The sequence below is a fragment of the Etheostoma spectabile genome, chromosome 3 (genome assembly GCF_008692095.1).
Source record: "Etheostoma spectabile isolate EspeVRDwgs_2016 chromosome 3, UIUC_Espe_1.0, whole genome shotgun sequence".
NCBI lineage: Eukaryota > Metazoa > Chordata > Actinopteri > Perciformes > Percidae > Etheostoma > Etheostoma spectabile.
In genome coordinates, this window is record NC_045735.1 from 33,424,561 (window position 1) to 33,439,375 (window position 14,815).

Below are 14,815 nucleotides of genomic sequence, written 5' to 3' on the forward strand. Positions count from 1 at the left end.
GAAAATGTTTACTCAGATGTCTCATGTTCTGTTTGTGGGGTATTAGTTGACAAAAAAGACCATGCTTAAAAAAGATCAAAAGTAAAATGGACAAAACCATTGTAAATAAATGCATCTTATGACCACTGGCCAACATTACGCTCCACAATCAAACTGTTGAGTAAAAGGTTCTTATAAATACCAGGAAGGGTGGCCCACTCTACAGAAAAAAAGATCTTTCCTTTAACTCTAGCTATGGAAAGGCCAACAGGTTTTCATTCAACTCCATTTAGTGGTATGTACATAGAGGAATTCCATTGATCCTGAATTTTTATTCTTCCTACTCTTTGGGGCAAAATTAGTTCAGTTTGGCTGAGTGATTAAATAGTTACTACCAAACAAAGATAGGAGGCACACAAGAAGACAGCTAACTATTCATTCATAAAAATAAAAATGATTTCGCTAGGCTGACAGGATTGTTTAGCCATACACTAGTATTGAACTGAATATTAGCAGTACAAGTAATATGGTAGGTCAAATTAGGGGGCAGAAGTAGTAGTGGAGTAGTAATTTCCTGTTATGCTCCTTTTCCCTTTGTCAGTACAGTACAGCTTTCCGAAGTCAGATTGTTTGTGTCATCTTGTTGGCAGGGCGTATAAGAATAGTTTTTAATCTGATTCCTTTTAAACTTATTTCCTATTCACAGAAATAATCAAATGTTCTTCTTGTAACTTGCAAGTGTACATTTAAACCCTCAACTTCAAGACCGAATTATCTCAACAACAAAACAATTTATCTAAAAACCTAACCTATTAGGGGTATACCTGACCCTTTGCACAATGACTGACTGACAGATTTAAATATTGGGACAGGTTCAACTTAATATTACAAACAATATTTATAAATAAATATTGAGGGGCCTAATATATAAATGTCTGCATACAATCATCAAAATAGCATATACATGCATACATTTACTTGTTCTAATACGTGTGTATTATACATATATGTAAAACTTCACATATGTCTGAACTATAATTACATTCCTGTACGCATGTCCTTATTTTAAGATTAAAAAAACACTTGTTGATTTGTCACCTTCTTTGGTAACAACCGTGAATAGTTGCTACGTCCAAGGTTGCAAATTAGTTAAATTCTATTAATTTCCCTCCAATATATTTAATATAAATAGACAAAAGTGCCATGTTATGGCCTTATAAGTAAATGACAAAAGCTTTGCAGACTGTGACATGGAAGCATACTACTATGAATAGATGACAAACTATGAAAATAAAGAAGAAAGAATGACCTTCAAGTGGGTATGTGCCACAGTGTGACACACAGCCTTGACTTCTTTACCCCTTCTAAAGTTCTAATGGCTAATGTGATGAGTGTTTGCTAACACTCAACAACTAACACTAAACTAAGTGATTCGAACAAAGTGTTGGACCATCTTATAGTCTCTGAACCTTTCCTAAATCAGAAGTGGAGGCGAACTGTAGCTGACAATTCTTGTGACTTAATGTCATGACAAAAAGACACACAAGTGTCTGGATAGAGAACAGTTTGGGGCAGTGTGATTCAGCCAGGTGGAGGCTAAGATGGCAGGCTGCCGCTTCAAGTAAGGCAAGTAGCAACACCTTTGCCTTATCAAAAGACATACAAACTAGTATGTGTCAAACACACTGAATCTCTGAAATGTGTCTGTCCATCCAGACACATGAATATGTATAATTTAAAATATGTGCTTACGGATAGCATTTTATGAATCTCACACCTTGCAAATCTGCCCACAACATTGAAATGTTTGTATAATTTATACATGAGGCTCCTGATCTTTGGCAAATTGAAATTTGCAAAATTGAAATAACACTAACTTGCATAAAGACCTTGAGCCTTTATCTTTAAACCAATAGTGTCATCTAGCGGCCTCAGATAATATATAAAATGGTTCAAGAAGCTTTGTGAGGCTTATTTTGTCCATCACAAAAAATATGGGGAACGTTCAGCTTTCAGATCAATTCCAATCGATTGTCTGATTTAATTTATCAGTGCAGAGGTGAAGCAGGGCATAATAATGCAGAATAGCTTGATTGCATGGGAAATTAATCCATTTGTGATTACAGATATGTTAAAATAGACATCTTTTTAAAATTTATATTAATCTATTTAGCAAAACAAATGTACAAACTATTAAATTGTATCTGCCTGGAAGTAACCAGATGAGTTTGTTTAAAACATTCTGATTTGGTATCCAGAGCATTTGTCCCATTAATTTGCAAAACACCCCAATAAAGCAATTATCAGTGGATTTCTCTTCATTTGTTTCATATTTCAGCATACACACAGCAAACCTGTGAGTCCTGCTCTCCAGCGAAATGCTACGATAGAAGACGTTGAGATGTGTTCTTGTTCCCAGTTTAGCAGCTTGTCAGTTGGGAAAAATTATGACACGGAAGCAGCTATTCCCACACCAGTGGAGATGGAGGCATTTCAGAGGGCTGAGCCACTGTGGAACTGTTCAAAAGAAGGCAAACAAGTGCGTGAAGTTAATATTAGTTAAACATGTGTATTTTTAGAAAAAATAATTTGTTACTTGGTTGAATGTATGTGGTTAGTTATGTTTTGTTCCTCACATGATAAAAAGATGATTGAAGAGAGGCTTATAAATCTCCTAATATACTTCTTGGAAAGTACATAATTGAATGAGCTTAAAGTTTTAAAACTACTTACATGGAAGACAACATAAGGTAATGCACTTACTTGTAGTTACAGCTTTACATGTTGGGACTTTTATAAAGTAGTAGTAGGACAATTTCAAAAGAGTTTTCAAAGTTGCAAAGTTTGTTCTCAAACTCTCATTTGTCATTTCACCCAGAGTCAGACAACACAGTTGCAATCAATGCTATGTAAATGGAAATGGTGTGTGGCTTGTTAGCTTAGCCTAGCACAAAACAGGGAAACTGCAAACCTAGCTCCATCAACTATAAAAAATATACTCCTACAATTCTGAAACCCAAAGTCTGATTAACATGTTGTATATTTAACCTTAAACACATACATAATCTTTAGTTTTAAGTTCTACTTCTGTGTATTAAAAAACCTCATACCTGATAAAGCTTTTAAAAGCAGCTGATTGAGGGTTAATGCAGAGTGGCACTCGACTCCCCTTTTGCTGTTCCAAAATGAACTGATGGATAATCTCTGTGAAGGAAAAACACAGACCAGCAGAAAAAGACCAGTTAACTAATTTGAAGAAATCAATAAGTAAAGCAATAAAGTCCAATACTGTTTTTAACTTTCTTTAAAAGACATTTCTCAAATGTATTCGTAGCCAGAATCTTGGTTGCCTTTCTTCATTACTGTTCTTTTGACTACCATTACCAAAATGAATGTCATTTTCGAAATGCCTTTTAAGTCTAATTTAAAAGTCATCTGACCTTAGTCCAAGTCATTTAACTGTAGTCCAAATCATTTGACTGTAGTCTAAATCATAGGACTTGATTCCAAATCATTTGACTTGTCTGCACCTCTGCTGTGAATATTCTCTAAGTAACTCTAATACCTGATGTACCAACTGAGCTATCAGGGCGCCCAAAAACATAATGCTATTACCCCAAGTGAAGGAGTTTAAATACCTTGGGGTCTTGTTTGCGAGTGAGGGGACAATGGAGCTGGAGATTGGTTGGAGAATCGGCGTAACAGGGGTGGTCTTACATTCAACTTATTGCACCGTTGTAACGAAGAAAAAAATAGAGCTGAGCCAGAAGGCAAAGCTTTCGATCTACTGGTCAGTTTTTTGTTCCTACCCTAAGGTTGGGTCATGACCAAAAGAATGAGATCCAGGGTACAAGCGGCCAAAATGGGTTTCCTCAGGAGGGTGGCTGGCATCTCCCTTAGAGATAAGGTAAGAAGCACTGTCATCGGTGAGGAGCTCAGAGTAGAGCCACTGCTCCTTCGCGTCGAAAGGAGGTGCCTCCCTAGGGAAGTGTTCCAGGCACGTCCAGCTGGGAGGAGGCCTCGGGGAAGCCCAGGACTAGCTGGAGGGATTTTATCTCCAACCTGGCCTGTGAACGCCTCAAGGTCCCCCAATCGGAGCTGGTTAATGTGGCTAGGGAAAGGGAAGTTTGGGGTCCCCTGCTGGAGCTGCTCCCCCCGCAACCCAATACCAGATAAGCGGCCAAAGAAGAAGATGCTATTTCCAGACTTTTCCAGGGCTTCACAGAAAAAGTGCATAATCTTTTTTTCTTTTTCTCGGCTCTCTCATGAAATGGACTGGCTCTAATGTGACACGCTGGTTGGAAGCCTACTTGGACATATTTTCTTTTTTTTGGTAGCATTGTACGGGGAACAGAGCATGTGAAGTGAGAACTGAAATACTTTGAGGATGTGGAACAGCATTTTAGAATCCCTAGGTCAAAATCTTTTTTAGATATTTGCAACTTCGTCATCTGTTTTTATATCCAGTTCTTCAGCCCCAAAGGCACCAGAATGTTTAGATGAGGTGTTGAAATATGGAAAGGTCATGAGGCTTTTGGGGATTATTCTATGCTTATGCAGAACCTTGGGGTTGGAGCCAGGACCGCCCTCAAAAAGACATGGTAAATGGATAAAATGGATGATGAGAAATGGGACAGAATCTGTAAGAATATGAAAACTATGTCACGCAATGTGAGGGTGCGTCTCATTCAGTTCAAGATTATGAACTGCTTCTTGGACTCCTTCCAGATTGTTTAGAATTGGTCTAAAAGTTACACCAAATTGTTGGAAATGTAAGACAGAGGACGGACAATTACATCATTTCTTATGGGCAGGATAAAGTCCAGGAATTTTGGACTGGGATACATGATAACCTTTGTCGTATTGCAGGGACCCAGGTTTCATTCAGTACCTTTCTGGTGGCTCCTCAGAAGCTTGGTGCTCAAGAGAGACGTGTATGATGGGTTTATGATGTTGTCTATTTTAATTACTATTTATACATATGTTTGGTTTATGGTTGATTGTCTATTTTGTTACTATTTTGTTGAATTGTCTTGAATATTGTAGTTACTGTGTCATCTTTTTTGTTATAGTCATAGCAGGTTAATAGATGCTTTTGATTGAAGAACTGTTGTAAATCAATATTGCTCAAGTTGAATAAATTCTATTATACTTTAAAGAGCAGATGTCTGTGATTATTTGTGTATATATTGTCCACTGTTCACTTAATATAAACATGAGATAAATTAATATATATATATCTTTATTTTGAAGAGGACACCACCTTTTAGACTATATTCACAAATCAGTTACTGGTCCCTGAGTCCAGGGTGGCGCCCCGCTTATTATTTATTGATTTGAGTGTTAGGCCTGTTTAATATAAGCTCAATTACAATATTTAAGTGATAAAACTATGTCATTCGTATGCTGATTATTTTGGGTTGAACAAAAGTCTGTCTTAGTCTGAGTCTTATTCCCTCCTGTAATCCTTGTTCACGCACGACTGCCTGGCCACTCACAGCTCCAACACCATCATAAAGTTAGTTGACGACCCAACCATAATTGGCCGGATCAACGATGGGAATGAGACGGCCTAAAATACATCAGAGCCCTAACATGACATGAGTACATGACATGACAACAACCTCTTTCTGAGCATCCGTCTCACTATCTCAACATCAGTAAAACAAAGCAGCTGATCGAGACTACAGGAATCAACAAGGAGAAGGACACAGCCTCTATCTCCATCAACAGGACTACAGTGGAGAGAGTCAGCAGCTTCAGGTTCCTTGGGTTTCACGTCAGCTCCGCGAGAATCTGACCTGGACTCCCCACAATGGCAAGACTGCTAGGCAGGAAGGTTCAAAATGGACTCCAGGATACTCTGCAACTTCTACCGTTGCACCATTATTATATTGAGAGTATGACTATCTGCATCACCACTATAGTATCATCATGGTATGGCAATTGCCCTGCCATCAACCACAAGGCTTTACTGTCATCCATATATATATTTATATATATATATATATATATATATATATATATATATATATATATATATATATATATATAGATAAGTGTGTGTGTGTGTGTGTGTACATGTATACTTTACTTTTCATTGTGCATACATACATTACTACATTCTTTTTTTAATTTCAGTTTTATTCATTTTCAAACTATCTAGCCAAGGCAGCTTTTTTATACAGCACAATTCAGCAACAAGGCAATCCAAAGTGCTTTACATAGCATAAATACACTTAAGAGTAGTTAAAAATAATAGAGGATATAAAGCTAAAAAGCCAAAAACAAATAAAATTGAATAAGACAGGTATGCAATACAATAATAAAAGTTAAAGTGTAGGAAATGAATAATTACTTAAAAAAGCAGCATCAAAAAGAAAATTATATTACTTAATTTATATTTTAATTGTTATATTTTAGCCCTATATCTTAACTTTTACTTGTGATTTTCTTTTTAGTTATCTAATGAGCATTGTTGGAGGTGCCTAAAGTCAACAATTTCTTCTATTATTGTTGAAGAACCTTGAAATACTGGAAACACTTCCTCTTAAACTTCAGGAATTCATGCAAACTGGATTACAATACAGATTGGCATTTTCTAAGAAAAATAATTATATCATATCATGTTGGGGGTGGCATTGGCTCAGTCAGTAGGGTGTTTGGTTTGGAACTGGAGGGGTGCTAGTTCCAGTACACGTACGGACCAAAGCACAAAGTGGGGATTGATCGCTGGAGAGATGCCAGTTCACCTGCTGGGCACTTGGTCTTGAGCAAGACACCGTACCCCCCAACCACTCAGGCTGGTCCAGCACAAATAGGGGCAATTAATGTGCATAAGGTACTGAGCATGTGTGTGTATTTCAGGCCTGTGTATAGTGATTCTAACAAAAACAGAGTGTAAATTGAAATTTCCCCACTGTTAATTCCTCTTCTCCAATAGCAAACAGCAGTCTGCTCTGTGAGCATCATCCACCGTCTCTCACTGGCTCTCTTGCAGTAGGCTACACACCAAACTATTCCACAAAAAAGTGGAACAATACGCAACAAATGTTTTGTTTTTTTCCACTACCTGTTCCCTATTTTTTCTATTGTTGGTTCCCTAGCAAAGATCTGCTGATTGGCTTCTCTGTTGGAGCCCTTATGATCTCTCACTAATTTATTCTGCCTCGTTCTTCCTGATACAAATGTTGTGTCTGCTTCTGTACTTACACTTGCTATTTTAAGTGCATAGTGTGTTTATACTGACAAAGTATAGCAAAATGCAGTGCACTATGAATACCTGGATGGTGTACTCAAAAAGTTGAGTGTAGAGGGAGCCACTAGGCCTCTAGCTCACCCAGTAAGAGTGTTCGCCCCATGTTGGCTGAGTCCTGTAGCGGCCAGGGTTCAAATCCGACCTGTGGCCCTTTACTGCGTGTCGTCCCCCAACTCTCTACTATCCACTGTCACTATCTAACAAAGGGAGACACCCCAAAAAAGTGGAAAGCTGGACACTGCTCAACTAGTAGCCATCTTTGTTATGTTACAATGGAAATGTAGTTTAATGTGAATTATAACGGCCATGAGAACAGCCTTGATCGCTAGCTTACTTTGCCTCAGTTAATGTGTAAAACCACAGCGATTGAAACAGCAAGCTGGTTAAAGGAATTTGTCTGCCAATCTAGCAATAGCAGGGCACCCTCATCCCATCCTGAGTCATTTTGCAGGTAAAATATACTGCTATTACCACAGCCCGTAAGAGGGGATAAAATGCAACCTGATTCAAGTCCCCTCCGCTTTGCAGTGGGCTACTGCATCACCCTGTCAGGGTTGTCTCACTCTACATTATCCCTTATTTAATAATATTCAGGAGGAATAACGTTAGCCAGCTCTATCAATGCATCCATGGAAATGCCCCTCCCTACATCAAAGACCTACTCACACCAAAAACCTGTAGGACCTGACATAATTCCACTGCTTTTCAGTATAAGTATACGTATGTCACTACACAGGTAAAGATTTCTTCAGCTACCTGTCTTTTGGACCACATCCCAACTAGGCAACCTAAAGAAGCACACTTTTTTACTAGATAAGATCAAAATGTCTTTATTAACAGGTTACAGTGGGGCTCGAAAGTTTGGGCACCACAGGTAAAAATTTGTGTTAATGTGCATAAAGAAGCAGAGAAAAGATGGAAAAATCTCCAAAAGGCATCAAAAGACAGATTAGACATTCATATAATATTAATGCTGCTCAAACAAGTCCCTTAAGACTCTCCCACTAATCCAGAATGCTGCAGATATGTACGGACAAGAACTAAAAAAAGATCATACTTTGTCCCGTATTAGCTTCTCTGCATTGGCTTCCTTTAAAATGCAGGTTTTGAATTTGAAATCCTTCTCCTGACCTACAAAGCTCTTTATGATCAGGCACCATCATAGCTTAGTGAGCTCATAGTACCCTATTGCCCCACTAGAACACTATGCTCCCAGAATGCAGTTACTTTTTGTTTCCAAGCTCCAAACTCGCCACTTTGATAAAAGATGATATTACCTTCCTCCACATACTGTAGTGGAGGGTCTGTCTAGTCTACATAGTATTCCAGGATGAGGTAAAAACGTGCTCTGGTTTATTGGCATTTCTTTAAACAATCACAATCGTCTTGGTTGGTTCTAAGCACTGGACACAATAACAGAGAAAACTGTGCAACAGAAAACTCAGACTGGACAGTTTGGCTAGCTGTCTCGATTTACTCAGCAGAGATATGAGGAGTAGTTAACCATAGTCCTCAATCCACCAGAGTTTAGAACGCCAACACAAAGAAAGCGGAAGTGTGTGGGACATCCAGCCTAAAAAGAGGGATATCTGGCAGAACCTGGATAATCCCGGAAGTGGAACATCCTATAACCTAGGTAATCCCAGGCATGGGCCGCGTTGTTTCCTCCACATTCATCCTATGACTGAAGAGAATTTTGCTGTGCTGACGTTTAGAATAAGCGTGTTGTCTCATTTTCCGCTCCAATCTCACAGACACTATTTTTCTGCTCCAGCAAAAACTTACTGATCTCTGCTTTATTGTTTAAATCTGGTGGCTAAGTGTCTGAGTGTATTTAAACACTAGTTATACTCAAGCACTTATAGTTTCATTATCTTACAGCGAGTCTCTCGCTGATCTCAGTTGGTAAAACGCTGTTAGCTACTCCCGCTTAGCCATTAGCAATGGTTAATTCCTGTTCTACTCCTGCTCTCTCTAACTCTGTGTGTCAAATGTTTAGCTATTCCTCTGCCTCCTTTAGTGACGACAGTATATGAAATAAATGTAGTATATTCGCTGCTCGGGAGGCGAGGCTTAGTGAGTTTGAGGCATGGCTCCGCACCATGGAATCAAAATCATAATAATAATAATAATATAATAATAATAATACATTTTATTTGTAATGCACCTTACATTTAAGACAAACCTCAAAGTGCTACAGGTAAGATCATAAAAGCAAGATAAAAACATCAGTTTAAAATACATATAAATAGTGCAACAACATTGGGCTGCTGAGAGGATCTCAGTGAGCGGGCCGAGGTTTAAAACTTCCAGTTCTCACAATAAAGCAGTGCGAGACCCCCTCTCCTCCTGGGTGAGTGGGGTTCACAGATGTAAACAAATCCATACATGGAGGACTGCTTGGTTCAGTTGGAAAAAATCATCGCTCCGCTGACACACCTCCGCGAGACACAGAAAGCCCAGCCCATGGTCCACAGCGAAGTCACCGAAGATCTCACGTTGACCAATCCAGCTTTCATTCGGTTTGACTGACCGTGCATATCCAATCTGGGCAGACAGACAAGCACAGTATGGTCAGTCCAGAGATGGGGGAATATTTTGCCATCCTTGCGAGCCATGTAGATTTTTTGGGCATACTATGGGAGTCGGAGAAAGTCGCGTTGACACAGAATCTTTGCAGAAGGTGCACAGCTCCCCCGTAGCCGGTAAAGTTCACTTATTAAGTATTTCCTCATCCTCCAGCAGATGTAGCCTATGCATGAAGTTATTGTGGGTAAGTAGTCCTACAGGCCTGGGCTGGGGGCTTAGGTAAACTTAACTTGCATCCTCTGGTCACCATGGCATCCTCCAGTCATGTCAGACTCCAACCCCGTATAAAAACAAAATACGGTGGAGAGATGATGAAATGCGTCGCTGTATATAACTATTACTATTGAACTTGAACTAAGTATGAACATCAACTAAAATTATCAACGTTTTTGTGAGAAAAAGTAAAATTACTGAAAATAAACAAGCCAGACGGAGCGGCGTCAATCTTGCCAGCGTTCCCGTTACTAGGCAACCTCAGACTTTAGACTCTGTTGCTCCTCTCAAAAAGAAGATGATGAAACAAAGGAAACTAGCACCTTGATATAACTCACAAACTCGCAAATTAAAACAAATCTTGCAAAAACTTGAAAGTAAATGGTGTTCCACCAAACTGGAAGAATCTTGTTTACATTGGCAAGACAGTATGAAAATGTATATGAAGGCCCTCAGAAATTCCAAATCAGACTATTACTCATCATTAATAGAAGAAAATAAGAACAACCCAAGGTTTCTTTTCAGCACTGTAGCCAGGCTGACAGCTCTATTGAGCCATCTATTCCTATAGCTCTGAGAAGTGACGATTTCATGAGCTTCTTTAATGATAAAATTATAACAATTAGAGATAAAATTCCTTTTGCCCTCAATTTGTAACAGTTCACCTTTAAACGCAATAGCACTAAAAAGAACGACAAGACCTGACAAATACTGACTGCTGATATGACTGCCGGGGGGACTTCCTTTGACACACTGAGTTCCTCTTTTCTCTCCTTTATCTTTCCATTTGCATGTATCCATGTCCCAGAAATGCCTGTTACTAACTAAACTCTGCAGTCATTCCCCGGAGTCCTTATGTTCCTTTTCCCCCAGCATATTTCCTTGGATCAGGGAGGCTCCAAAATCATGGTTGCAGTTGTCGCCGTTGTCCTGCTACACGTCCTGCAATTCCCTGTTAAATCCTGCTACACTCTGCTGCGCCTTGTAATGCCATGCAGTGCCCTGCTATACCATGAACTACTACAAACTACTAGTTTTAGTCACTGTTCCATTATCTTTTACTGTGACTATTATTGCCACTATTCATTTCAACCCCAACCGGCCCGTCAGAGACTGCCTTCCAAGAGCTTGGGTCTGTCCAAGGTTTCTTCCTAAAAGGGAGTTTTCCCTTGCCACTGTCGCACTGTTGCTTGCTCTGGAGGAAACTACTAGAACTGTTGGGTCCTAAATTGTAGAGTGTGGTCTAGACCTACTCTATCTGTAAAATGTCTTGAGATAACTCTTTTTATGAACTTTTAGGAAGGGCGGCTGTGGCCCAGTGGTAGAGCGGTTGCCTGCCATTCGGAGGTTCAATCCCTGGCCCTGCAGTCCCATGTCGAAGTGTCCTTGGGCAAGACAATGAACCCCGAGTTGCCCCCGATGCTGCGCCATTGGAGTGTAAATGTGTGTGAGTGTTTATCTGATGAGCAAGTGGCACCTTGTACGGCAGCCTCGGCCAAAGTGTATGAATGTGTGTCAATGGTTCCTGTACTATGTAAAAGCTCTTTGAGTAGTTGTTAAGACTAGAAAAGCGCTATATAAAAATTTAACTGATACTATAAATAAAATTGAATTGAATCTTAGAATATCAAGTGGAATGTGTAAACCTCTTCTTATTTATTGTATGATTCTCCCTTACTAAATGCATAGGCATTTACAAGAAAGACGCAAAGACACACTGCAAACACTAGCCCAAACAACATGCAGACTGTGACTCCAGCCTGCCAAGTCTGCTTGATAAATACAGCACATTTGGGACCAAATGCATCACATCGGCCCCTGAAAACAGGCACAAAAGCTGCAATTGAAGTGGATTACCCTGAATATCATAATTTGGGATTATTTACAAAAAAACTTCACACCTTTAATTACATGTTCAGTAGCCACAAGCTGGAATTCTCACTAGTGCTACTACCAGATTGCACCAATAGATAAAGGCATGGGTGTTATGAGTAAAGATCTATACAGTAGATGACATAGCTCCAACACCTTGGATGTGCTCCTTTACGTGTCATTTTGATCTCCTTTTAAGATTTATATGAGTCAGCTTTGCCATGGAAGACAAACATTCTGAATGTGCTAATAGCTGCTAGTGCTAGTACTCGGTTTTGTTCTGTTTTCTCTGCATTTCACTCACAAAGAGTGGTGGTAGAATATTTTACAGGCCATGTCTGGCAGATTGTGTTGTTTAGTGAATGTGAATAAAATAGACTGAATAGTAAGAAGCCTGCATTTTGTTATTACTTAAAGGATCATAAGAGTCAAAAACTGCTCTTTTTTAGATCCTTTTGTCAATGTTAAAATTAAATGTCTTAAAACAGCAAACATAAAGGCTACCAGTAACTCAGCTCAGCAGATAACTTACCTTTAACCTGTCTCACAGAGCTCAGATTCTTCTCAAAGCCATCATCAAACTTGGGATTAGTGACAGGCTCAAAGTCACTGGTGTAAACACGGCCAGAGGATGTGGTGTAGCAGCATTTGCACATGCATGTATGGTAGCGCAGTCGACCCTCGTCCAGGTAAGGGTGAGCCAGGGCATCCTTTGCTGAAATCCTCTTTGACTAGAGACCAAAACCACAAGTTGTGTGTGATTAACAAGATTATTAACTACATTTTACATTCATCTAAGCCTCAGAATACATAAAAGAAATCAAATAGAAACTTTGTTCAGCTCCTTAATGACAGAATGAAAATATTGAGGTGAGGAGGGGGCTAAAACTTGTCTTTCACTTTATACAAAAGCAAGAACCTATATTATTAAGAACACCCTCTCCCCAACATTCCCATACAATATTGAATTGGTACAACTTGTTAAAACTATAACAAAATAAGGCAAAGCATAAACAATTTCAGATGTTATCTTAAAACTTAATATGTAAATGGGATAAAAGTTTCATTTTAGTCACCAATATGCATATAATATGGGTTTAAAATGGTAATTGTTAAGTTTATGGCAAATATAATAAAATGGTGTCATTAGTTCTGAATGAATGAACTGGGCACATGTATTTGGCAGCTCTCATCGCAACGCTGTGATGGTTTCTTCCCACCAATCAAATTATGTCAAATCGTGACAAAAATATTAATTAGATCAGATTATGTTAGAGCTTATGTATAAGGTTAGTTGTTTTATAATTAGATCAACATAACGCATAAAGTGGTGGAAAATAAGAGGGGGTGTTCTCCAGGCAGCCAAGTAAAAAATTGCACAGCACTGCAAATATTAAAACACAAGTCAATTACTGTAAGAAAATGTTTCAAATCCACTGCTCACTGACTTAGGTTTTTCTCATGCCGTATACTACCATTAAGCGCTGGTTTTACACATAGCTGAATTAATTTTAGGCACAAGGTGATATGTATAATTATTGCTTTGGTTACCATGCCTTGGTTACAGTTCAGCTCATCTGAGAAAACAGATGATAACAAGTATGTGTGTTCAGATCACCAACACATTGCACATGTATTGCCACAGTAGAATAAGTGGGGAAAGCATGATGCTGAACTTAAAATATAATTTTACTTTACAGTGGTGTGAAAAAGTGTTTGCCCCCTTCCTCATTTCCTGTTCCTTTGCATGTTTGTCACACTTAAGTGTTTCGGAACATCAAACCAATTTAAACAATAGTCAAGGACAACACAAGTAAACACAAAATGCAATTTGTAAATGAAGGTGTTTATTATTAAAGGTGGAAAAAAATCCAAACCATCATGGCCCTGTGTGAAAAAGTGATTGCCCCCTAAACCTAATAACTGGTTGGGCCACCCTTAGCAGCAACAACTGCAACCAAGCATTTGCGATAACGTGCAATGAGGCTTTCACAGCGTCCTGGAGGAATTTTGGCCCACTCATCTTTGCAGAATTGTCCTAATTCAGTTACATTGGAGGGTTTTCGAGCATAAACGGCCTTTTTAAGGTCATACCACAACATCTCAATAGGATTCAGGTCAGGACTTTGGCTAGGCCACTCCAAAGTCTTCATTTTGTTTTTCTTCAGCAATTCGGTGGTGGACTTGTTGGTGTGTTTAGGATCATTGTCCTGCTGCAGAACCCAAGTTCGTTTCAGCTTGAGTACACAAACAGATGGTCGGACATTCTCCTTCAGGATCTCTTGGTAGACAGCAGAATTCATAGTTCCTTTTATCACGGCAAGTCTTCCAGGACCTGAAGCAGCAAAACAGCCCCAGACCATCACACTACCACCACCATATTTTACTGTTGGTATAATGTTCTTTTTATGAAATGCAGTGTTCATTCTACGCCAGATATACTTGGACACACACCTTCCAAAGAGTTCCACTTTTGTCTCATCGGTCCACAGAATGTTGTCCCAAAAGTCTTGGGGATCATCAAGATGTGTTGTGGAGAAATTGAGACGAGCTTTGATGTTCTTTTTGCTCAGCAGTGGTTTTCTCCTTGGAACTCTGCCATGCAGGCCATTTTTGCCCAGTCTTTTCCTGATGGTGGAGGCATGAACGCTGACCTTAACTGAGGCAAGTGAGGCCTGCAGTTCTTTGGACGTTGTTGTGGGGTCTTTTGTGACCTCTTGGATGAGTCGTCGCTGCGCTCTTTGGGTAATTTTCAGAATCAGAATCAGAATCAGAAATACTTTATTGATCCCCGAAGGGACACTCTGTGTTGTAGTTGCACAATATTATAAATAGTGTAGAAATACAAGAAATAAAGAAATATAAGGAATTGGATACGTACGGTATTTACATAAAGGAATGTTA

The 14,815-nt window shown here is 39.2% G+C and overlaps 1 protein-coding gene across 3 annotated transcripts in view; it reads right to left on the reverse strand.

The window, feature by feature from the left end:
* Positions 1-463: 463 nt before the first annotated feature.
* Positions 464-14,815, reverse strand: part of nlk2 (nemo-like kinase, type 2) — an 83,012-nt gene continuing 68,660 nt past the window's right edge. For 2 of the 3 annotated variants that reach the window (XM_032506772.1, XM_032506762.1), the window contains exons 10-12: positions 12,444-12,642; positions 3,090-3,183; positions 464-2,496 (exon numbers count right to left, since the gene is read on the reverse strand). In XM_032506772.1, the coding sequence (XP_032362663.1) occupies positions 2,442-2,496; positions 3,090-3,183; positions 12,444-12,642 (348 nt within the window). In that variant the 3' untranslated portion in view covers positions 464-2,441. The remainder of the gene's footprint in view (positions 2,497-3,089; positions 3,184-12,443; positions 12,643-14,815) is intronic. The other variant, XM_032506781.1, reaches the window with a different exon arrangement.